Below are 22,785 nucleotides of genomic sequence, written 5' to 3'. Positions count from 1 at the left end.
GAGAAACGAACAACCCTCTCCGATTCCTCCTTACGAGTCACTTACCAACGCGCCTGCAACCCGTGAATGGGCGGCAATTTTGCGGGTGCTGCGGTGGTTCCAATTTCGAGCGTGCAGTATTCCTCGTGTCCCTCGTATCCCCGAGATACGCCGCCACGAAGAAGGGGAGAAGCCGGCCTCGCTTCTCGCGGACGGGCCCTGGTAATATCTCGTTTAGAAAGATTACAGGTTCGGTGAACAGGCTGCCAATGTATAAAACAAACATCGTTAAGCGAGCCCTATACTTAAGGAAGGGGAGAGAGAGAGAGAGGTAGAGAGAGAGGGGTCTTCGGGGCCTGGATCACCCCGGGCATTATACGAGTCTATCTCTCTCTTTCTTCCTCCTCGTCAGAGGAGAGAGAGAGAGAGAACGTGGCTGTCGGTCGGCCACTGGTACAGGTCAGGAACGAAACGAATGGAGAGGAGGAGGAGGAGTACGTATTGAGACGTAGACCACCGGACGCAGGATTGGGCCAGCCGCAATTTCCGCGCGTGTAATTATCCTCGTGATCGTCGTCCACGGCTTCGTGGCCTTAAGCTTGTTATCCAGCTATGGAGATTGATTTAGAGCGGCCTGCATCCGATTATGCTCCCGCTAAGGGAGGATGATTCGAGTCTCTAGGATTCTGTGATCGAGGATCTAGCAAGTTTTCCGTTAAAAATTTATCCTCCGATTATTATTCACCTTGCGCGAGATCGTTCCAAGAATAGGAGATTGATACATTCCACGCGGATCCGTCCAATGTTAATAATAATTCATACGCTTCCTCCTGCACGATGGATCCCCTGTTTCTTCTTTTTGTGCATCCTGGTGAAACGTTCGATCTTTATCTTGTTTACTCGTTTCTTGCGAAAAACTTGGAACCGCAGCGTTAAATTCTCTTTTCTTGCGTTAAAATATCGCGATAAGGAAATAAGGTCCTATATATATATATATATATTCGAGTAAAGTAGTAAAATTTCTCGAGCGTTCACGAGGTGGCATTCCCCTCCATATGATAATAATGAAATTCAGCCGGTAATTACGCGAACGAGCAAGTACACAGGCCACGGTTTCGGATCGGCCACCGTTCCGAGAAAATCAACGGTTGATGGATCCCCACTCCAATCCTGAAAGAAACGCTTAATTACGGTTTTGGTCGCGTGTACACACGCGCGAGCGGAAGTGCGCGTAGAAATTCGTAAGCAGTCGATGGAGGGAAGGGGGAGAGGCCGGTTAAACGAGTCAATTAGGCCAACAGCGTCTCGGCAGCGTTTGTATAAAGTATAGGGAAAGAGACTTTTTTTCGACGATTTGACGCGGTTACAAGAGCCGCTCTCTTCGCCTCGCTCCAAGCCTGTTGAGATCGTTTAGCCACTCTTTTATGAAACTTAATTTCCGTGATTTTTAAATGAAATAAAGCGTCAAAGGGAGCACGCGAGCGAACAAACGAGCAATAAAGCTGGCCACGGTTCCTCGTTGGGATCACTCGAGTCGTCCCAACGAGGAGTTGTATAGGCTTGGTATTTTTTCCTTCCTTGTCGCACATTTTCTCACCTTTTTCTATTCACTGCTTCGTCTTTCTTCCTTGCACATCTTTTCCTGCCGCCGATTTTATCATAACGCTCTATCCAGTCTTCGATTCTTGCGAATTTTCTTTGTCAATTTTCTTTCTCGTCCAAGGAAAAAAGAAAAAAAATTACTTGAAAGTTCACTCTCTCTTCTCGCAACAGGTTTAAAAAAGTGTCGTCCCGATACAGCGAGGACAGGTGTCGCGTTAAAGGCGAGTTATCGTTGCATCGTATCTCCGGGACGCGGCAATTTTCATGGTATTGCGCAACGAAAACGAGATATCGCGATTATTCCGCGATCGGTCGCGCCGCCCCGGCTATCGCGGCGATGAAATATGCATGTCCATTTTGACGTTTGAACTTGTACTTATCGTTGATACCGGCCGCTCATCACCGTTATCTTCGCCGAACGAATCCTCTCCTCCGCCTCCACGGATAGTTGGATCAGTTAGTTTGTTATCTCGCTCTTCTTCGAAACAAGGATATTATAATAACTCGAATAAGGGTAATAATAGGAGAAGAGGGGTCAATTCGTTCTTTTCCACGATAGCAGTTCTTTTACAGTGGCTTGCAAGGCGAGGCGTTAAAAACGAACGGAAAATGATAATGGCAGATTAACTGTCGTTTATTTGAATAAACGTTGTGAAACGTAATACGTGTAACAGGTATCAATTAACGTCGGCGATAGATTAAAGAGAAAAGATAAATGGGCTCGATGCGCGGTATATTTTCTAACCAATGCCGCGTAATCACTCTCTATTAACCTAAACCTCTGCGTATCGTTGCATTAAAACCATACTTTTTGCGTCAAAAAACACGGGTCTTGGGACACGAACGTGCACGATCGTTATCCAACGGAACGAGGGGAGGGGATAGGGATAGCGAATCTCTTCATTTCTCTTCGCTCCGCTCGAGGTTAAAATTTAAACCGAGTTGAGCATACGCAACGATTATCGTTGCCACGGATTCCTTCGAACGATCCTTTATCGCTGCTCTCTCGCCCAGGGAAAGGCCGAGGAAGCAAAAGCGATTTCCGTCACGCGTTCGCGTGCGTATCGCCGCCACGATCGCCGGTCGATTTACTTTCGAGGGAGGGGAAAAAGCGTTGGAATATTCAAACGCAGTTATTAACGGTTAAGAGATATAAAAAGAATAGGTGGAATCAGTTACCGATAAGCCAGATTTACAAACTTAGATCGTTGAAAATTCCAACTGAATGAAAGAAAAATCCTACGCCTCTTCCTCGCCTCAAAAAACCTCAACGTATCGCTCGCGTCTCCCTCGCCCTCTACCTGTGGCCCGCCGCGATCGTCTCATCCTCTCCCCACCACCGATCCTCCTCTCTCTCTCTCTCTCTCGCGCGCCCAAGCCCCACCATTCGATCGTACGAGTTCGTTCGTCCTCGTCTTGGCCTCGGGTGGCGCATGTGCGGCCTCTTCTCAGTTTCTCTCTCGGCCGCGAAGGGGACGCTCTCTCCTCGGCGCTCATCCCGCGTTCCAAGCTGGGGTCGGTAATTAGCCGTGGTGGCCTGTGCGCGCCTGAAAATGCGCTCTGCGATTTTGTGGTGGAAGTGTCGGAGAGTGGCGCGTGTCGCGGTGTGCGCGTATGCATCGACGTATTCATCACGAGCGCGCGGAACGGGGGAAAGGAGGAGGGCGCGGGGGGGAGGGAGGGGAGGGGAGGGGGTGGGTTCGTTTGAATGCCACCCCTAGCGGGTGAGCCGGGTGCAACGAGTGCAGCCGTGTTTCCTTCGTGTTTTTCACCGCCGTTTTTGCGCCACCCTTTCGGCCTGGCCAATTCCCACGTGGTGTCTGTGCACGTCCGGGACGCGGATCTCGATGGCAGTTTTGGACGAGGTGAGCCGTATCCCGTACGTTAAAATACGAATTTCGTTAGAGGCGAAGGTGGTTTCGTTCGAGAGGGAATTTTTAGAATTTGGAATTTGGAACGCGTAATTTATGTACGGTTTTGACTCGAAAGGACGCGGTTCTCTCGGGAGAAAATCGCAAACAGACGGTGTTTGTTGACGTTACGCCGCGTGATTCATGCCTACGTGTTTTTAACGCGCCGTTCATTACGTACTCGCGACGAATGCGCGATGTGATGAAATTGCGCACGAGCGGTTCGCCTCGAAAAATTATTCCGTAACCTCTCCCGGTTTATTCTCGAAATCGATCCAGCAATTTTTACCAGATAATAGTTCTACCCTCCAATACTTGTTCCTGCTCCCTGTATCCCGTGGAAGAAATTAATAGCACGAAAGAATCGCAGTATATAAAATATATCGCGATTATATTTCAATTTCGAGTCCAATTCTCGTCTTTTTTTCCTACGCTTGCGCGCTCCTCGCCCCCTTTCCCTTGTCGCGCGGCTCCGCCCCGCAATTTTCATCCCCCTTTTCCCGAAATTTCCTTCAACGTCCGTTTCCACCTCGACCAACACGTATCTTTTTGGTCTGGTCGAGAAAGGAAGAAGGAAACGCTCACCTTCCGCTCGAAACACGGAGCTGGAAATGAGATGACGGTTGGTTGGGGTAGGCTGAGTCGAGGAGGGTGGGTGGATAGACAAAAGGGTTGCGGGGGCGCTTTCGACGCGCGCGAGATTGATTGCTCGAGCTTTCGGTTTAGTGGCTCGTAATTAGGTCTGTCGAGTCGCTGAGTATTTCTTTATTCGCGCGCACTACGCCTCTTACCCCGCCAAGCGTGGAATAGAGGCTACAGTGAAGCGCGCGAAGGGTACGTACGCGCGTGTGCCTCGATGCAACCCCGTGATTAAGTTTTTCCCTCTTCCTCGTCCGCGGATTTTATTTTCTAACTCTTCGATTTCTTCGATATATTTAAACGTGCTTCTTGCTTTGTGGATTAGATCGGGAAACTTGGATTATTTTCGAAATAGGATTAAAGATTCCTCCGTTTTTTCGTTGGAAATCTCGTTCGTGGTATTTTTATTTCGACTAGTTTTCGAGAGGGAAAAGAAAAAGAGAAAAAGCGAGGAAATTGCAATTGCTCGGTTTTCATCCACGACGATTCTTAACGTAAATAACGCGAATAAAATGGGATTAAAATGGGAGCGAAATCTCCTTGTAGGGGGCTCGGTTAATTGGCGCCGAATGCAGGTATTTTAACTAAAATATTATTGGATACATTGGATCGAAATTAATTTGAAGCCGGTTTCTCTTTTATTCCGGAATGGTTATGATATCCGCGCGCGTTACATTAGCCGGCAAGATTATACGATTTTCCGATGGAAACTCGATTGCAACATTAGCCACTGGATATTAGGTTATTCGGTGTTCGTTGAAACGTTATATCCCCGCCAGCCGATTAATTTTCTGCGCAACGCAACGCTCCCGATTGCAATTCCGAGTCTGCTTCTTGTGCAAATTTTTTCCCCGATATTGTGATCCCGACCCGTTCCATTCGAGAAATTCTTTACGAATTTATTCTCGCTCCATTTCGAATAACAGGTAGAGTCGTTTCGAAAGAAGGAATGGAAAATTCTCGGATATTTTTATCAAATTTCGTATACGCGAGAATCAATAACATTTTCGTCAAAATTATTCAATACTTAATCTTGGAATTTCAGTATTTAATTTATAGAAATTCGATACGAGCCTACTCTCCAACAACAGAGGCATTTGAGAATTGTTCGAAATTTTGAAAGAAAAAATTCGTTACAATAATCTTGGAGCGAGAAATGATAGAGATTATAAGATCCCGTTCGTTTTATTCGAATATGTCCTTATCCGAGACGACACTTTGCAGCGTGTTCCAAGGCTACAAAAGCCTGTACACGCGATTGCGAGATAGGGAGTCGAGCGCACGCGAGGCCGACACGACTTGTTGGAGGAAGGAGTCGAGCTGGTTCCACGAGGCGTTGAAGGATGAGCCGTCGTCCATTCGCTCCTCGTTGACGCGATCGAAGAAAACGGTTGACGGGTGTGGGCGGTGCCGATTGTCAGACGCTCGTTAACCGTGATTACCGGAATAACAAGTGGAACGCGATTGGAAACGGAAGGTGTTGGGCTTCCTCTCGCTCCGATTATTTCGTCGAGTTAATTCGACGGGATTAAACGGATTCGCGTGGGATAAGGTGAACGCGATAACGGAAAATTTCCACTCCGTTCTGGAAAAAATGACTGATTAATAATTCCAATAATAAAGTTAGTTAGTTAGACGGAGAATCTTCCTTTTCTCCTCGATCCACGTAAATTTTCATTCGGAAAAGAGCGTATTCACAATCGCAAAATTAAACAATTCATATGAAATATAGCCGAAATGCCAAGAATCGCGCGAATACGGGGGAATGATTAGTTAGATGCACGCTCGATTCAAGTAAATTAATCCGTAACACGAGTGGACGCTTTATGATCGATCGATCGATCACCGAATGCCTCTCGAATCCATTCATTTCAATCTCGTTTGGAAATTCGTTTGGAAAATCCTATATACGATTTTTTTCGAGTAAAAATTTACCTCGAATTGGGAGTTTCGCATTGGCGCGAAATTTGTATCGAGATGAAAGAAATTCTCCTCTTTGCAAATACTCTCGAGACGGAGTTCTTGGAAAAGAATATCCTTTTCCTTCGCTCGGGAAAAAGGAAGGAGAGAGCGGAAAATTGGTGGCGAAAGGGAGGAGGAGGAGGAGGAGGAGAAAAAGGAATTACCGAGGGTCTGAGGCGCCGTAAGGGAACACGTGTACACTTTGTTCGTGCATATCCCACTTACCATTTATATTGGTGTCCGAGCGGTGTGAATAGATAACGACCGTTTACCAGGGACGTGGCCGCCTCTCCGCCGCTTTTTCCCTCGCTTTGTATCGCGCTGGTTATGCCTATCGGCCTATCTGCGCCGATATATGTAGCGCATACTCGGTTACACGAGTATCGCTCGCGGATTCTCCTGTCCTTTCGTTTCCTCCAATCTTATCTTATTCTCGGAAATTGGCGAAATACACAGGGAAAATAATAATCCAAATGATCAAAGGTTGCTCGACGAAATTTCAAATTTTCTTTCGTTTAATTCGAAGAGTAATCGAAGGAAAATTCCGATTACGAGGAGAGGGGGGTACGCGAGGAAGGAAGGAAGGAAGGAAGGAAGGAGGTCGCCCGGCCAATTTCTGAATGCAAATATTCGCCGGTGTCGAAAGGGAGCTCGCGAATGAAAAGGGAGAGGCGGTATGCAAATAGAAAGCTGTTACGACCGCCTTCTTCTCTTTCGACCTACACCCCCTGCGGATGTACACTATCCACCCCTTTCTCTCTCTCTCTCTCTTTCCGAGTACACGCGAGACGTGTGAATTCCATGCGAAGTGCAAGCGGATAGATGGAAACCGTGGAGGAGGAAAGGGACGTGGAGTAGAGAGGGGGAGAGGAGACGCGTGAATTGAACTCGCGGCTTTCTATTCTTCCGCGACGAGATCCGTGTCTTGGCGACACCCTGTCCCCTTTCACGTGGTGGAAACGTGGATTCGTCTGGTTTCGTCTGTGGATTAATTGATATGGTCGTCGGCTCGCCCCCTCTCTTTCTTTCATCGCGGTCGACTCTTTTCAATAGAAATTTGGATTTTTCAAAGGGTTGAATGTTGGGTGAAAAGATGCTTCTTAGAAACGAGGGGGATTCTCGAATGGAAGGTTAACGAGTAATCGCGTTTCTTTCTCCTTTCTTCTCCTTCTTCTTCTTCTCTCTCTCTCTTTTGCTTTTTCGTTTATTGATCGTGCCAGTTAACGACACTTTTCGGATTCGTATATTTTACTTGGTTGCGTGATAAGTTGCTTTTATAATTCGAGGGGGAGGGGATAGAGCGCAGAGGTGTGATAAGTGCGTCTAACGAGGTATAATTATATTGTAATTAGTATCGTTACGAGAAGCGAATAATTAACGAAGAGTAATGAAAGTTAAACGTGTGTTCTCTGGGTTGGAAAGAGAAAAAGAGAAGGAAACGAGCTGGTTTATAATTATATTAATCACAGCCCGGAATATTATTCACGGTGAAAATTTTAAAATCTCCTCCTTCGTGATACGACGACACGAGATTAGAAACAACTTAACAATTTTATATACGCGGTACGATAATATTAAATTAAAAATCACAAACTCGAAGGAAACATCGAGGGAGGAGAGGATTGTATATCTCGTTTAGCATAAATTTTAAATCGAAGTAATATATCGCGGAGGGAATAAACGAAGGGAATAAAAACGGATAGAAGCGATAAATAAATAAATTAAAAAAAAGTTGAGGAAAATATACACATATATATATACATTTCCATGCAAGTATCGCGTTACCTCGATCCACGTGCATCGCAGAGGCGAGTGGTGAACTGGATCTGATCAATTACCCATTGCATGCGGGCAATTAATCTCGCGCTTTATCTAGAGGACTTTAATAGGTACCCCGCTATTCGCCAGCTGCCACTGCAGCCTGCACGGGATGTGGCCAGCATACTTTTACCAGGCCGTATTAATGGGAAGGGTACAGGATCACTCGCTCGCGCCACCACAACTTTCTGCTAATTTACGTCCGCTCGTTAATTCGCGAACAATGAGACGAGCGGGGAAATTAAATTGATTTTTTTGACTGATCGATGTACACAGGATCGAGCGAAAACGACAAATAATAATAAAAAAGAAGAGAGAGGAGATAAAGTGTATAAAGTTTCCTTATCCTTTCGAGTCTAATAAGTAATAAAATATTCGCGAGTATTAACCGGCGAAAAGGAACCTGTGTTATCTTCAACTCAAAAAACCATCTATCCGCTACGCAACGTCTGTGTAACAATCGAAGAAGTAAACGATCTTTCATCTCCAACGATTGCCCAGGATAGGATCATCGGGTAATTTCGATCGATATTCTGTCAAGAACGTATTATGTAGCCATTCAAGAGAAGAGATGTCTCTTCCGAAATGAAATAATTTCGATTCGCGTGGAGGAAATCTGCGATAGAACTCGACGACAAGAGATTAGAAATCAAAGGGTTTTTGCATTTCACACGCGATGAAAATGAGAGGAAAAGCCCGTTTCATCGGCCGTGACGCGGGAAATTTCTCGGCAAAGACATAATTGCACGGTAGCCACGGGTTACACGATCGCTCGAGGAACGTGCTGGCTCGTCTTCTTTCCATACACACTTACGTGTGTGCGTGTCGCGCTCCACCTTGTCTAGGTTACAACGATCGTTGGCGCTTTCGTGTCCGCCGGTTTTATCGCCGATCTTAATAACACACGGAGCGTTGGAAATAATGCCGGGTTGGGCAAACAACGATTCAACGTTGCGGCCAACGATATTACGATACTAATCGGTCGGGAATACGCGCAGCGAATGGATTTTAAATCGACAAGGGGGGATTAGCGCAATTAATTGACTCGTCTTCCCGCGTGGGATCCGTTCGACAGACTCTTTTTCCTCGCGACGAGTATCCACCTTCTTTCCTAATGTTCAATTTGCGATCGACTTGGCCACAGCTTTTCAACGATTTGCATCGATGGAATTTACAAATGTATGAATGCACAGGGTGAGGTTCGTTTTATTGGTGAAACTGTTCCATTCTCGATCCGTGTATACAATTTGATATAATTATTTATTTGAGCCAATTAATGATAGGAGGAGGAGGAGGAAATTCGAGCAGTCGGATTTATTATACCGCGCTTGCAGGCTCGCTTCGAGTCACCCGGTATACATATCGATCGCGTCATTATAATTCAAGAGAGGCCTCCGCATTTTTCGCACCTTCGACGAACAACCGGCGGCCGAGGAACGAGGATCGATAAACCCTCCTCTCCCTGGCTTGTTCCTCCGGCTAATCTCGAATCTCGAGCTCGGCCGTGGAATTAGAGGTTAAACGGTCGATTTCTCCTACTGTACCTCCGTTTCGTCCTCCAACTTCTCAAAACTCGAACCCGTTTCCGAGACAAGAATTAAAAAATTCCCTCCTCCGGGAAAATTATCAAACAATCCCCAAAATCGAGGAGAGGACGAAGATTGCAAAATAATAGAGAATCTATCTATGAGAAAAGAAAAGAGAGAAACGATTCGAAGGGGAAAGAGAAATTTTCGTTACGTCGAGATTCCCAGTGACCACCCGGTATGCTCCCCGATCAACGATCTTCACAAGTTTCTCACACCTCGAGTTTGCTCGAGGACTAATAAGAAATCGTATAAGGTCGGGAGGGAAGAGGGAATGTGGAAAGGGCTAGGTAGAACAGACAGAGAGAGAGAGAGAGGTGTTGGTGAGGCGTGTGTGTGTGCGTGAACCGTGGCCAGGCAGAGCATAATGGTTGGCGTGTGTAAACCGTAAGAGATAATGTAACACGGTGGAAGAAGTTGGGCTGGCGCCACTCGTTATTTATACAGCGTGCCGGCCGTCCAGGGAGCCAGCAGGGTATCTGGCGGTGAGGGGGGCGGGAGGGGGAGGGGATGAAGCCGGGGAGACGCCCACTAAATTATTATTTGTTCTTGGCGAGTCATAAACGGTCGGAAATTATGCCGGTCGCGGGAACAATTTTCGAGCGGTTCTGGCCTTGGACGCGTTGGCGAAACCACCGATGAAGGGGGAGGGAGGACCACCTCGAGAAATCCGCGAAAAATTAACCGACACATTCCGCGCCGACGTTTCGTGCGGCGCCGGGATTCCTTTCCTCGAATCCCCGTCCGCGGCAAGGATGATTGCGAGCCGTTTTCGGATGAACCGATTCTTTAATGGGATTTTAACGAAGAGCGTGCCTCGTAACGACGTGTAATAATTGTGTACTCGGACGAAGACAAATTGTGACTCGATACTTTTGAACCGTGCTCAGGGTTTAATGTCATTCGAATCGTTCGAATTGATCGGATCGTTGATTCACCATCCAAATAAATACTCGACCAACTTTCTCGCACGATCAAATCGATCTTGAAACCCAATTTAATAGATTCCCGTATATATAATATGCAATTAGCCGCGTTCCGTCGATCATCGTGAGGGAGGAGGGGGAGGTCGATCATTCCAGAGCGGATGCTGTAGTTCTATTTTGTAGAAAGAAGCATATGTATATATATATATGCACGCATACATATTTTTTCATTTCTTTTTCGAGCCGCTCTCCGGCTGGTATAAATGAGACGCGGGTAATTATTGTCCTCGGGCGTGAAAGGTGGACCTCGGGACCCCTTTCAACCGCTCAAGTGGATACGGCTCATTGTGGTGGAGGTGACGCGTACACACGAAGACAGGGACGTGAATCATTTTTTAGACACGCTAGCGTGCCGAGGGAAATTTATTTCGCCTCTACTTCTCCTCCCCGTATGCCAAACGATATGGAACCCCGTTCGATCGGACATCGGCGAGTCGAATTAGTGTCCGGACACGTTCACCGCCGAATTGTAACCTTCCTTTGCGGAATATTGATTCGCGAGAAGAAGCTGTTCCATTTTCTCCTTTTTCTTTCTTCCATTCGAGTAACACGAGAGGAGTATGGAAGAGTATACGGCAATCAAGCGTAATTTCTCTCTCTAAGGAATTAATTCAAATCACCTGCTCCACGGCGAGGGCTCATCTCGCGCCAATTCGAGAGCCAAATCGTCCAAGAAGCACGATCCAACTGATATAAACGGCCGCAAACACGCCACAAATCAAGCGAGCCGGACGATCAATCCAACCCACCCACTGGAGCCCTGGAAACCCAGGCTTGCACAAATTTTCTCTTCCCCCTTTTCCTTTTTTTTCCACACAAAGCGGCTAACGAAGAAACAAAGCCGATTCGTTCCAGACCCGACGAGGAAAGCGAAATTAAATCGTCCGTCTCCGCCTTCTACTCTCTCCCTCTCCCTCTCTCTTCCCCTCTTCGTACCTGCGCCCGCGTCGAGAACGTAAATTGCGAGGAGGAAAATAGCGGGAGCGGGAGGAGGATGCAACTTTGAGACAAGGGACTCCGCTCCCTTGGTTAAAAAACTTGGACGCCGCGGGGGTCCCGCGGCCCCAGGGATAAAGGGAGCCCTCGAGAGGAGCCCGACTATCGGTTTCCCTATCGGGGCTGGTCATCTCGGTTCGACCGCCTCCACGAGAGCCCAGAGAAACGCGTATATATATATATATATAAAGACTCGCCTTTAACTGCTTTACGACGATCGTTTGTACCGATTTGTTCGACTCCCTATCCTCCTCCTCCCTCCTCTCTCTCTCCCCTTCGATCCCTTTTTTCGCGAGTCGCTATTTTCTAATTCTCCTCGGAATTTTCTGCACGAGGTTTGAAATCGTATAACAGGGCTTTCACCCTTCCCTTCGTCGTTATCGGATTACACATATATACATATATATATATACACGTCAGACTTCGTCATATATACGTTACATTTCGCGCGGATAGGTAGGACGAAAATTGGCAGGACGAGTGATTTCGCCTTTTCGTCGATGATCCCATAGAGGGCGAGCGCGTCGCGCGCGACAATGCGCTTTCCGCACACAACGGGGTCGCTCGGCGTGGAGACGAGCCGCGCGCTCTCTCGTCCCCATTATTTGCCCTCGCGGTGTTTCTATTGCGTTAAGCCGGCGACGGTGACACGGGGCGCGATCCGGAAGGGACTCTTTCACGCGTCGGGGGACAGGTTTTCGTCTTACGGGAGCGGAGCGAGAGAGGTAATTACGCGGGTACGCTTCGCGGGTAGCTTCGGCTCGGCTTTCAGCCCATCGTCGCTCGACGACGCGCCACCCTCGAATTCCGTGCGCCGTTGATGGGCGACGTTCGGGTGAATTGTTGTCTCGACGATAGAGAGGCTTGGGAAATATTGTAAGTATGTATGTGTGTGTGTCTGTATACGTACGTTGGGATGCTCGTTTGAGAATCGATTCGAAATTTATAGATGGATAGGTTTTCGAGTTGTAGGTATAGGTATAGGGAGCGATACGATTCTATAAAAGTAGCTCGACTCGTCTTGGAGAGGAGATTGAAGTAAAATTTTTAATTTTACATCGAATCCTTCTCATCGTAACGTATCGAGTATGTATATCCCTATCACGCGATCCTTTTAAAACAAAGATCGATCCAAGATTCGCTTCTCGCGTTGGAACGGCGTTATCTCACGGAATCCTGTTGGAGCGCACTACTCTGCTCGCACCGCGATTGCAATTTACAAGTAAAGCCTCGCCGCTTGTTTTTTAATCTCGCCATAAAACGCAGCGGGGCTTTCAATTTTATTGTCACGGGCATCCGCGTGCGTGGAAGAGTGCGCGAGGCCATTGGCCGGCAAATCATCGGTAGGCGAAGCTTAGCGATAAAATAAATTAACAGGGATGCTACCGGGTTGCGGCCAGCCTTTCGGCGCGAACGTCGCGTCGGTAATGATGCCTCGTAAATAACGATTCGGTGTTCGATTTATCGGCCGAGGCGGATATGCGCGGGAACGAGTGCGCGTGAAGCCGGGCTCGACCGTTCACGTTCGTCGGGGATAAAACGCGAGACGAATCGAATTTGTTGGGACGTTCGCTTGGTTTTTAATTAATCCACGCGCCTCTCGCGAGGATTCTTTTAAAATATGCTTCCTCGTCCTGTTTTTTCCCTCTTTTTATGAGTTTGCCAAGTTTAGAACGAGGTTATAGAGGATATAGTTTCCAAAGGAATTTAAATTTTCGACCAAGAATGAGGTTAGGAACGATTCGATTTCATTTCGATATGGGATGAGTATTTTAAAAATCGTTCACGCGTATACGCGTATCTTAATAAAGATAGATATTAATTTCGTTAAAAATAATCGAAAAATTGCAACGCAATCTCGATGGTCATTTCGATAGTTTTTTTTAGTATTAACATTTAGTGGCTTTTATATCGAATTTTATAGAGTGGTTGGATAATATCTTTGCGTTAATAGAGTGATAAAGCGAGTTTATTTATATATATATATATATTTTGTAAACATTTCATTTCGATCGGAAAATTGTAGTACTTTAATTGATCGACGCTTTTTCTTCATTTAATTTAATCGCCGTTAAACGCTACAACTATCAAATCCATTAAAGCGATAAAACTTTCGTTGTTTATTTTTTCAAGTACTTTCAACATTTATGCATTTTAGCGTTAAAAAGACAAGAGGGGGAATTTATTAATTCTTTTTTTTTTTCCCCCTCCCACATTAAACGCAAATATTCGAAAAGGAAGGGAAAAAACGAGTTACGAGTAAAAATCGTTACGTTACGCTAGGCGATTTCAAGGGTGAGCAAGTCCATAACTTGGAGAGCACGGCGTGGATCGCGGCGGATGATCTAACGATCCAGGGATCGTCGTAAATCCGTGGCGCATTTTATCGAGTGGCGATCGTAGGATTTGCACGATGACACGCACGCGTGTGTGGCCTCCTCTTTTCTTCCCCATTTACCGTCATTATTCATCCAACGGCCGATGAAAAGGATAAACCCTCGCACGCCTTATGCTTGCCTTATGCTTCTCTCGATTTAAATATACCTCGATCGATATTGTCGACCGATTATTCATCCATCCTAACAGGAATCCGCTCCCCCCCAACGCGTTATACACTTTCCTCATCCAATCGGAATATATTATAATCAATTTACACTTTTTACCCTACTTTATCTCTTACTTCTCATCATCCAAAGATTCCAAATCCAATCAACACGCGCGGTTATATATAATTAAACAAACTCTACTCCTTTTGATCGAAGAATCCTCGGCCCAGGCCCTGCCAGGGCCCTACCTAGGCCTATCCTAGCCTAGTTTCTTCGATTCGTTAACGAGACGGAATGGAGGAGGAGGAGGAGGAGGAGGAGGAATTGGCCCGAGGAGACGAGAGCAGATCGGCCTCGGCCGATAGAGCCGTAACGCCGAAAATTAGCGCCGTCTGAGAAACAAATACTGGAGGAGGAGGAGGAGGAGGGGGAGTTCCGGCGGCCGAGGCTATCGGATAAAGAGGAGAGGGGTGGGGGCCGGTGGCTCGAGGACGAGTGGGGCGAGGAGAGTGGAGACAAAGGGAAGGGGGAGAGGAATTTAGGGACGCGGCTTGCTTGCCCACCGCGTGCTTATAGTCGTGCCCCCTCGTAGTCGTCCCCCGTGGTCCTCTCCTCGTTCTCGCACATCACCGCGGGCTCCCGAGGTTTCCTGGAAGCGAGAGCTCGCTTCCACCTGCCGCCATGCACCGCGGAAACGCACCGTCTACCGGGTGTCCTGAAACTTTAATCCAGCAAAGTTTAAGAAGAATTTTATCCAGGAATTTTGGAAATTTTCAACAACAATTTTGGAGCTCGTATCAAAGCGTTATCCGTGAAGAGTGAAGGAGGATTGAAATCGAGAGATGGAATATTTTACTTATATAATCATTGATTGTATAAGATTGTATTTACGTGAAATCGTATAGTTGAAATGGATACACTGCATCGCGATGTATAGCGACATCGATCCTCTTACGACAATGAATACCTTCGCACCATTCTGTTCGCAACACGAGAAATCTCTCCTTCGAGTTTCCTGACCATTTGAACGATTGCATTTTCCCGAAACAACAGTCAAACAACAGTCGCAACAGTTGGAAACGCCTATCCCATACAAGAGAAAAACAACGATTCGATCTCTCTTCTCTTGATCGAACCGACAAAAAAACTCATCCAAATCTCCTCCTCCTCCTCCTCGTCCCTCCCTTAACACTTCGAATTCTCCCGAAAACCTACAATTCCGGCAAAAAAACACGGGCAGAACGGACTCTTCCCCGATCCCAACGTTCCTGGAACCTCTCTCCCTCTCTCTCTCCCTCCCTCTTATAAAATCATAAGGCCGAACACGTGTCCGAGGAGGAACGGCGCATCAACCGAATTTCTTTTCCCGTAATCTGGAGGGGGAGGGGGGCCCATTAAACCGGCGGACGCCTTCGAAAGGAATGTCACGGGGTTACGCCCTTTCTCGTTTCTCGGCCGAAACGGCCCCCGATTTCTTGGTGCTCGTTAACGACCGTCCACGAAACCTTCTTCCCTCTCCAACGATTTTAAAGGATAGTTGTTTCACGAGTTTTCCTCGAGGGTGAAAAGCTGTGAACGGAGGAGGTGCAGGCGGATTTTCACAGCTTACTATCTTTTCGACAAAAGTGAATTATTTATTTTTGTTTTTTCGGAGAATGGGACGGATTGAAAATAATATGCAGGGGAATAAGTAGTTTTTCTTGTATCTTCATTGGGTAAAGAAGGAAGATGAATATTCTCTCTCATGAAGGTATCTATTTATTCAAATTGTTTTTGAATTTAGTCGGAATCGAGGATAACTTTTCTTTAGAAAAACAAAAGAAACTTTTCGCGAGGGATTTATTTATTTTCAATTACGATCAATTCTAACAGGGGAAAAAATTAACGAATGTGCTGATACGATTTTTCTTCCTTCTCTATTTCGTACGAAGTCCAAGCAGAAGATGCAAAGCATGCCCGTGTTGATTTATTATTATTGCTCGGAAAACAAACGAGAGAGAGAGAGAGAGAGAGAGAGGGGGAACGTTTAACCGTAAAAAGAAGGATCGTGGTCGGTTGTGCTCAAAGTTTTTCACGAGGATCTGGCCCTTGGTTTGCTCGTCGTCAGCATCCACCCGCGGGATGGATATTTTGCCTCGCGTCGCAAGGATAATCCGGCTTAGAGTCCTTGTGCGTGCTCCACGTGAATGAGGATCGATCCTCCCTTCGTCACGAAATTCGGGACAGTAGGCAGATGCTACCAAAAATCCCCGAACGGGCTTTAAAGTCGCCCGATCGACCGATTTTCCATCGACCCCTTCTTTCGCCCGTCGTGAAAAATGCTCGCTCCGTAAATCTTGGACGGTGAACCGTCCAAAATCTGAATGTTTCGTATTTTATTCCTTTCTTTCTTTTTTCTTTTCCGCATCTTTTAAAGACAGGTTGTTATTTGTCTTTTCAACATTCGACGTACGTCTCGTCACAACTTTTCGACAGCGTATAGTAATAATGTATCGTATCCAATTTTTATCCTTCACCTCTAAATACACTTCTCTCTACTAGTCATTTGCATATACCGTTTATTTATGGCAAGATAAGGCAATTCATAAATAAGCTTAAATGAATAAAGATAAGGAGCGGTAAAGAAGAAATAGAAATAAGAAAGAAATAATTCGATCAAAAATGCATTCCAAAACGTGTACAATCCGATTATCCCCAAGAGAAACACGATTCTCCCCGATCGAATCGAATTCGTTGCTCGCGCGTTACGATCCCTAATTGATTATCAGACGTTCTAGGGCCCGAAACAATGGAAATCCGTGAGGCGGATGTCCACACCGCGACATCCTGACTTATATTTATCGGGGGCGAGGCGAGGCGAGAGGAAGGGGGGAGAGGCGAGGCGAGGCTGTCTCGTATTGTTCGTGCCGGGAGGAAAAGGAGGGGAGAGGTTTCTCAGCAGACGCTATTCGTTTATGGCGGCTAATTACCGTAATTGGCCCGGCCGTTATAACGACGACGTTTAAGGATACTCGCGCCGTTAGCATACAAAAGTACAATAATTCGAAGGGGGCGAGCCGCGGCGATTTCTCTTAAGGCAGTCGCAGCTTCCATAATGGCGTACGAAGCGTTTCTCGTACGAACGTGCGCTCTCGAACCTACTCTTTTTTTGCCATCTTTTCGCGGCTGTGGAAGGAAGAGGCACGCACGCCGCGAAGAAAGAACGAGGGGGGGACGAGTCGAGGGAACAGTGTAAATTGGAACGTTCCGATTATAGCTCTCCGATGCGGTGGAATTTTAATTTCCTTCCCCCCTCCCTCCCTCGAGTATACTCTGCCTTTTATTTTGCCCTCCTCTTCCTCGCCTCCTTTATTGAATTTTCGGCCGAGAAGGAGAGAAGGTGAACACTTTTTGGCGTTGCCTTCCTCTTTCTTCTTTTATGTATCCACGTAGAAAAATTTGGTTCGAAGAACGGGTTCAACTCGCATTTGTCCAAACTTGAAAAAGACGCTCGATTCTTCTTTTCTCTTCTAAAAGAAAAAGAGAGAAATCTCGTTTCTTTCATAATTTCACTGCGTGGAAAAACTAAATTACTTAAACGATCCTCGATTGTTTCGCCTGATAAAGCGAAGCTCCTCGGAACGGGGATGAAGGAATGGGAATGCTGAGTTGTCGAGCAAGATTATTCGAAATCAACGTCGAAATCGGGGGGATTATATTAATCGACAAGGCTTATCTTAGGTTTCTCCACGCTGGACGAAGACGCCACCTACTTTCTTTCCGACACCGTTCGATCTGCAATTTTCTTCGGAATTTCTAACTTTGACGCCTACTTTTAAGCGAAATATCGAATAACGAAGCGTTGTTGAACTTGAGTTTTTGATATTTTCTCTTTTTATCATGGCAAGAATATATACTCTCCTCTTTTAAGATCTCGTTTTCCTTGGAAGTATATCTTCTTCTTGGCTACGCGAAGCACTCTTAACTCGAAGATCCATCCACGAGTTAGCCTAATTTCCCCCTCTCTCTTATCCCTATTGTCCTTTCAAAACGAACGAAATATCCTCGCGAAGCGCTTCAAATTCGAATTCAACCTCGCTTCCAACCACCTGGCTCTCGATATCGTTCCAAACGTAAAGTCTTTAAAAGCGACAATTGTCACCTTAACCTTAGATCAATATCGTTGAACCAAACTTTACGATATCGTCTCATCTCGCGCGAGTGGAATCCCCTCCGCGTTTCCTTGGCTTTGACGAAAGCCAGCTGCGGAAGGCGGCAAGAACGCGTTCGAAAGTCAAGGTGGAACGATTTCAATCTCTCTCTCCTCCGGTATTTTCGCAAAGTGGCGGCATTCCACGACGGACCCGGGATCCGCGAAAAAGTGAAAACACGCCGAAATGCCTGGTCGAGCCGAGGCTGGTCTCCGGGGCGCCCTCTTTTCTTCCCCCGGGTGAGATGATGATAGCACGGCCTCCTCTTTCGACTCGTGGAGGCCTCTCTCCCTCGCCACGAGATCCACGCCGCTTTTTATCCACGCCACTCGTGACAGCGGCCACGATTGACTCGTGCACGTTTCTATTCCGCCCTCTCGGCATTCCTATGAGAATTGCACCCAACTCTCCAATGAGTTTGGATACCATTTTCAGGGTTGAAAAGAGGAAAGGGGTGACGAAGGTTATAGCGTTCGTAGTTTCCTTTTTCTTTTTCTTCTTTTATTATTACGACTTATCGATTCGTTCTCCCATCTATTTTTAATCCCAGAGTTTAATGGCGGAGAAACGCTTTGGATATCGTCGCGCGTGAACCAAGTACGCGGTTTTATTCCGTCCTTTCGAAGAGTTTGGATACCATTTTCAGGGTCGAAAAGAGGAAAGGAGGATTGATTTCAGGATGTCCAGTTCCGCTTTCTATTCCATCTTCTGAATCTTCAGGATTCTCAGGAATTTGGATACCATTTTCAGGATCGAAAAGAGGAAAGGTGCGACGAGGATTAATTTCAGGATGTCACAATTTTCTTTTCTTTTTTTTTTTTTGTTATCAATGATTTACTAGAATTTAATGGCGGAGAGTTTGACCCCTTTGAAATGAACGTTTCTATTCCATCTTCTCAGGATTCTCAGGAATTTGGATACCATTTTCAGGATCGAAAAGAGGAAAGGAGCGACGAGAATTTTTCTTTTCTTTTTGTGATCAACGATTTACTAGAATTTAGTGGCGGAGAGTTTGAAATGAACGTTTCTGTTCCATCTTCTCAGGATTGTTCTCAGGATGTTCAGGGTCGAAAATAGGAAAAGGGTGATGTTGGTACTTTTTCTTTTTCTTCTTTTATTATCGCGATTCATCGATTCGTGGCTATCTATTTTAAATTTTAGAATTTAATGACGGAGAGTGAAATAGACGAAGAATATTGATCTCGTGTTTTTCTCTCTCTTTCTCTCTTCCACCTCTGAACGATACTTTATCGTTGTTTAGGGAAAAAGCGAGACGAGACAGACTCGATTACGGTAATTTCATTTGCGATACGAGAGGAATATAAGCGTTCGTATCGATTATTCCCTCGTGAAATTTATATTCATTGCTAAAGCAAAAGCGAGGAAGGAATTATTTTCTTTTCTTCCTTTCCGAAAAATTCCACCAAATTTCGAAGAAATATCGAATCTCTCCGAAGAGCGAGATTTTATTTTAAATGGAATGGCGAATGCTTCCAAGTTTTAAGATTGGCTCACGTAACTCGTAGCAAGTATATCGATGCGTGTTAGGGGTGTTTGATAAGGGTGGTGAACGCCTATGGGTCGTTCTGCGCATGGGTCGAATGGGGTAGGTACGGGATTGGGTATGATGTCCGTGGTTGACGCTTCGATCGAGTCCAGAAGTGGCCGTCTTAGAAAGTATCGTCGATTCTTAGAACGTTCACGATATTACATAACAACCGAGGATTAACCAATGAATTTTTACACAATGACTCGGAGAAGAAACGAAGAGTATCCACTTTTAATTCGCGCGTTTCGTAACAATTCGAAAATATACCTTTTTAAAAAATTGTCTATTCGTTGTCACGCGATCCGAGTAAAATAAAATGACACTTTATTTTAGCTTCTTTAGTCCTTGGCGTTAAAGGAGAAATTATCCATTATTAATTTCGTCCCAATCTAATCGAATCTGTATCCGTTGACCGGTTCCAGGCAGATGTTCCCTCAAATGAAGTTCCGAGTTTCCGGATTGGACGCGAAGGCCAAGTATATCCTCCTGCTGGACATCGTCGCCGCGGATGACTACAGATACAAGTTCCACAACAGGTAAGGGGGAGGGGGGGCCTTGTTAAACTTCTAAGGAACGCGATCGTCGCGTACGACCAATTCCAACGATTCGAATAGTTCCACGAATCGCGATCACGAACAAGCTGTTGCATCCAACCTTTCGTGACGTACACGAACGCGGAAATTAATGCAATCGCAGATTACTATATACGTATATATTTCTACTTGTTCCCGCTTGCTGATAACGATATAATTATTCTCCTCTTTTTTTTTATGTCTCTGTATTGTTTATTTGCTTATTTATTTATTTTCGTTTAGCTATCTATCTGTCTGTCCATTTTCGTTTATCGGCTCATTGGGGGATTTTTGAAGGATTTTTGCGATTTGTCCATTTTTTGCACTATACTTGTATAGGTTTCCACTTGCTCACTTGCTCATAATCTCACGTTATAATTATTCTTCTCTTTTTTTTATATCTCTGTATTGTTTATTTATTTATTTATTTATCTATCTATCTATCTATTTTCGTTCATTGGGGATTTTTGAAGGATTTTTGCGATTTGTCCATTTTTTGTACTATACTTATATAGGTTTCCACTTGCTCATAATCTCACGTTATAATTATTCTCCTCTTTTTTTATATCTCTATATTGTTTATTTATTTATTTTCGTTTATCAATGTAGTATATGTTTCCACTTATTTATTTATCTATCTATTTTCGTTCATTGGGGGATTTTTAAAGGATTTTTGCGATTTGTTCATTTTTTGTACTATACTTATATAGGTTTCCACTTGCTCATAATATCACGATATAATTATTCTTTTCTTTTTTTTATATCTCTGTATTGTTTATTTATTTATCTATCTATCTATTTTCGTTTATCGGTTCATTGGGGGATTTTTAAAGGATTTTTGCGATTTGATATCGGATTTTTTACATCACTTGCTGATAAGGATATAATTATTCTCTATTTTTTTATATCGTTTATTTATTTATTTATCTGTCTATCTATTTTCGTTTCGAGGGATTTTTAAAGGATTTGATATCGTAAAAGCTACATTTCACATTGCTTTACGTTTCGTTAATTTAATCCTCGAGGATCGTTACATTCCCCCGTCGCTTTATTTGTTTCTTGTTTCTTTTCGAAAAGTTTCGCGCACACCGTCTAATTTTCTTTGGACGAGAGAAGTTTATGCCCCGAAATGACGAGTTACCAAAAATAACCCGTTTACCCGCCGATAGTGTACAACGTGCAATTTGAACCGGCACTTTCCCCACCAAAGAGATTTATAACCCCGAAATTATCACGTACCAAACTCGGCTCGATCGCGCGGGGACAACCGCCTCTCTCCGCGGTTTGGCGCCTTCCGCAAAATCGCCACCCGGGATCGAATCGAAGCCCGATCGTTATCGATTTATAACTTAACTTTCTTCCACGTGTCCACGATTTCCAATCGAATTTCCAATCGGGACGAATTATCGCTACACGATCATTTTCGTAATCTTATATCTCCTTGTTGTTGTTGTCTTTTATCCGAGATTGAGATTGTACACGAATTGGGTTCAATATTTGGGAATAGGAATGTTTTAAAAGCATAGAAATTTTTCCTTTTTGTTTTTCGCTTGTAGAATCCCTGATCGAATTGAGAAATTGCCAAGTTCATGGTACGCAAAGAGGTAAGAAAACTTGTCGCGATTATAAAGTTTTTACTTAAATCTCCTAAAGAGATGACGTTGGAGTCGCGTTTCCACTAGACACCCGTTTAATTAGCCGGCCGTTAACTTTTTCCTAGAAACGTGCAGACACGCGTTCTCACGGCCGAGAGATCCCCCTCGTTCCAAAGCTTTTTCGCAAACGGTGTTGAACGTTAATCGGGGAAATTCGATTCAATTCGAAAGTGCGCGCTCTCCAGCGATTCCTCGCCGCGTGAATGGCGATCCTCGAACCCGCGCTCCCGTTCTCACGAATCTAAAACATCTCTTTTTTTTCCAATCCGATTTCTCTCGATTCGAAGAATCTTAACTCGTTTCCTCCCTTCGTTTGATCGTGAATTTTCAGAATGCTATTTAAATCTTCCGTTCGATTCGTTTGTTTTTCTTTCAAGACGGGCGGGGAATATTCGTACAAACTCGTTCTCGAGAATATTTTCAAAGTTGAAATTTCCCGTTCCGGAGAGTCGGGTTGGAAGTGTCGTCCGTTTATGCACGGGTAGAGACAAGAGGGACAATTGGCCGGAGGAGAAGGAAACGGGAACGAAGGAACGAGAAACGTGGACGGCCAATCGAAAGGCAGACCACAATGAACGATTACATCACGCTGGCGACCGCAGCCACTTTGGAACCCGTCGAACGAGTTTCTTCTTCGCTCGCTCGTTTTGACCCACCTGCGACGACGGATCCGAACTGGCAGACACGCCTCCCTTAAAAGACAACAATCGCGGTAGCCGGTACTTAGAGAAATCAACCGAGAAACTCCAACGATCGACACCTTTCCGTCCGCTTCCCATCCGCCGTGTTCTCGTC

The 22,785-nt window shown here is 45.3% G+C and overlaps 1 protein-coding gene across 3 annotated transcripts in view; it reads left to right on the top strand.

The window, feature by feature from the left end:
* Window positions 1-22,785, top strand: part of LOC108002492 (optomotor-blind protein) — a 92,404-nt gene that overhangs the window by 17,498 nt on the left and 52,121 nt on the right. For all 3 annotated transcript variants that reach the window (XM_062077517.1, XM_062077515.1, XM_062077516.1), the window contains exon 3: window positions 20,186-20,299. In XM_062077517.1, the coding sequence (XP_061933501.1) occupies window positions 20,186-20,299 (114 nt within the window). The remainder of the gene's footprint in view (window positions 1-20,185; window positions 20,300-22,785) is intronic.

Source organism: Apis cerana, linkage group LG7 (genome assembly GCF_029169275.1).
Source record: "Apis cerana isolate GH-2021 linkage group LG7, AcerK_1.0, whole genome shotgun sequence".
Lineage (NCBI taxonomy): Eukaryota > Metazoa > Arthropoda > Insecta > Hymenoptera > Apidae > Apis > Apis cerana.
This window is presented reverse-complemented; position numbering and strand designations above follow the sequence as displayed.